General features: G+C 46.9%; 1 protein-coding gene across 5 annotated transcripts in view; it reads right to left on the reverse strand.

The window, feature by feature from the left end:
* Hscb (HscB mitochondrial iron-sulfur cluster cochaperone) overlaps positions 1–1,400 on the reverse strand; it is a 15,038-nt gene that overhangs the window by 9,003 nt on the left and 4,635 nt on the right. For 3 of the 5 annotated variants that reach the window (XR_003378367.1, XM_026787415.1, XM_005344212.3), the window contains one exon: positions 615–759. The exons of 1 other annotated variant lie outside the window; for it this stretch is intronic. Coding sequence is in view for 2 of the 4 variants with exons in the window: in XM_026787415.1 (XP_026643216.1) it covers positions 615–759 (145 nt within the window). In the remaining 2 variants the exon portion in view is untranslated. Of the gene's footprint in view, positions 1–614; positions 760–1,400 lie in introns of those variants that run through there. One more of the 5 variants, XM_026787412.1, reaches the window with a different exon arrangement.

The raw sequence follows: 1,400 nt of genomic DNA on the forward strand, positions 1-1,400 counted from the left end.
GTAGACCAGGCTGGTCTCGAACTCACAGAGATCCGCCTGCCTCTGCCTCCCGAGTGCTGGGATTAAAGGCGTGCGCCACCATCGCCCGGCCCTTTAAAATTTAAAAATGACATTTACTTAGCAGTGAGCGAGAGAGCGTGCGAGAAAGAGCGAGTGCCACAGCACCTGTGTGAAGCCAGAGACTACTTATGGGAGCCATGTGGACTGAACTTGAGTCCTTAGGGTTGTGTGGCAAGCACACATGCACAAAAACACCTTCCCCCTCCAGATCTCGCTTGCAGTTTCTGTGTCAGCCTCCACACACACCTGGGCCAATTCTGTAAAATAAACAGACCTATACTCTACTGGTGAACCTTGACTGATACACAGTGGAATGAAATGAAAAGTAAAGCAGGTGAGACCATAGTCAGGGTCTCAGGGCTTGCCCGGCTGTAGATCTCCATGGGATCGAAGGCATTTCTGCCAGCTTCGGAGGCTCATTTTCCTACTAGAGATGACCAGGAAACAAAGAACCCCTTGAATGATGATGAGGGCCAACAAATGTTTTCCGACTTATTTCTCCTGTCATGTGCTCCCAAGAGCAAAAAAGCATGTGTGAGAATCTCGTCTATTACCTCTGACAGTGGATTTTATTTCTTCAATGGCAGCCTCACTTTGAGCATGTGCGAGTTTCTCATTGATTTCCATTATTTCCACAAGGAACTGACTGTCTGTTCCATGGTCTGTCCCTTCAGGGATTTCTATTCCTTGGAGCTTTAGCTATTGGGGAGGAGAATAAGGAAAATGAAACAGATCAGGGTCATGTAAGTTCTGCTCACCCTTCAGAATACTCTGATGGCCATATGGGAAAACGCGAATATTGGTTGGAGAGGAAGCTTAGAGCACAATGCATGCCAAGTAAGTCACATGTCCAGCCTGGAGAACCTGAGCCAAGAGTGCTGGTAAAGGACCTCACTTATCCTGTGCCATCGGCAGCTGGGCCCTGGATATTCATGCCTCTACCCAGGTCTTAAAATGTTTATAAACATTCTACTCAATACTAAAATTGCCTAGATGTTCTTGTAAAAAACTCCCCAAGTACTCTTACTATCATCAAATTTATAGAAAATAGTTAGAACAATAAAACCAGGGAAAGTTAAGATATACAAAAGGATCCAGGTCTGGTGATTCATCTGCATCCCCAGGTACTCAGGAGGCTGAGGCAGGGAGATCACAGGTCAAGTCCAGCCTGGGCAGCTAAGTGAGATCCTGTTTTAAAAAGTAAAAAGGTGGCCGGGCGGTGGAGATGCATACCTTTAATTCCAGCACTTGGGAGGCAGAGGCAGGCGAATCTCTGTGAGTTTGAGGCCAGTCTCGTCTACAAGAGCTAGTTCCAGGAAGAGGCTCCAAAGCTACAGAGA

Source organism: Microtus ochrogaster, chromosome 2 (assembly GCF_000317375.1).
Source record: "Microtus ochrogaster isolate Prairie Vole_2 chromosome 2, MicOch1.0, whole genome shotgun sequence".
Taxonomy (NCBI): Eukaryota; Metazoa; Chordata; class Mammalia; order Rodentia; family Cricetidae; genus Microtus; species Microtus ochrogaster.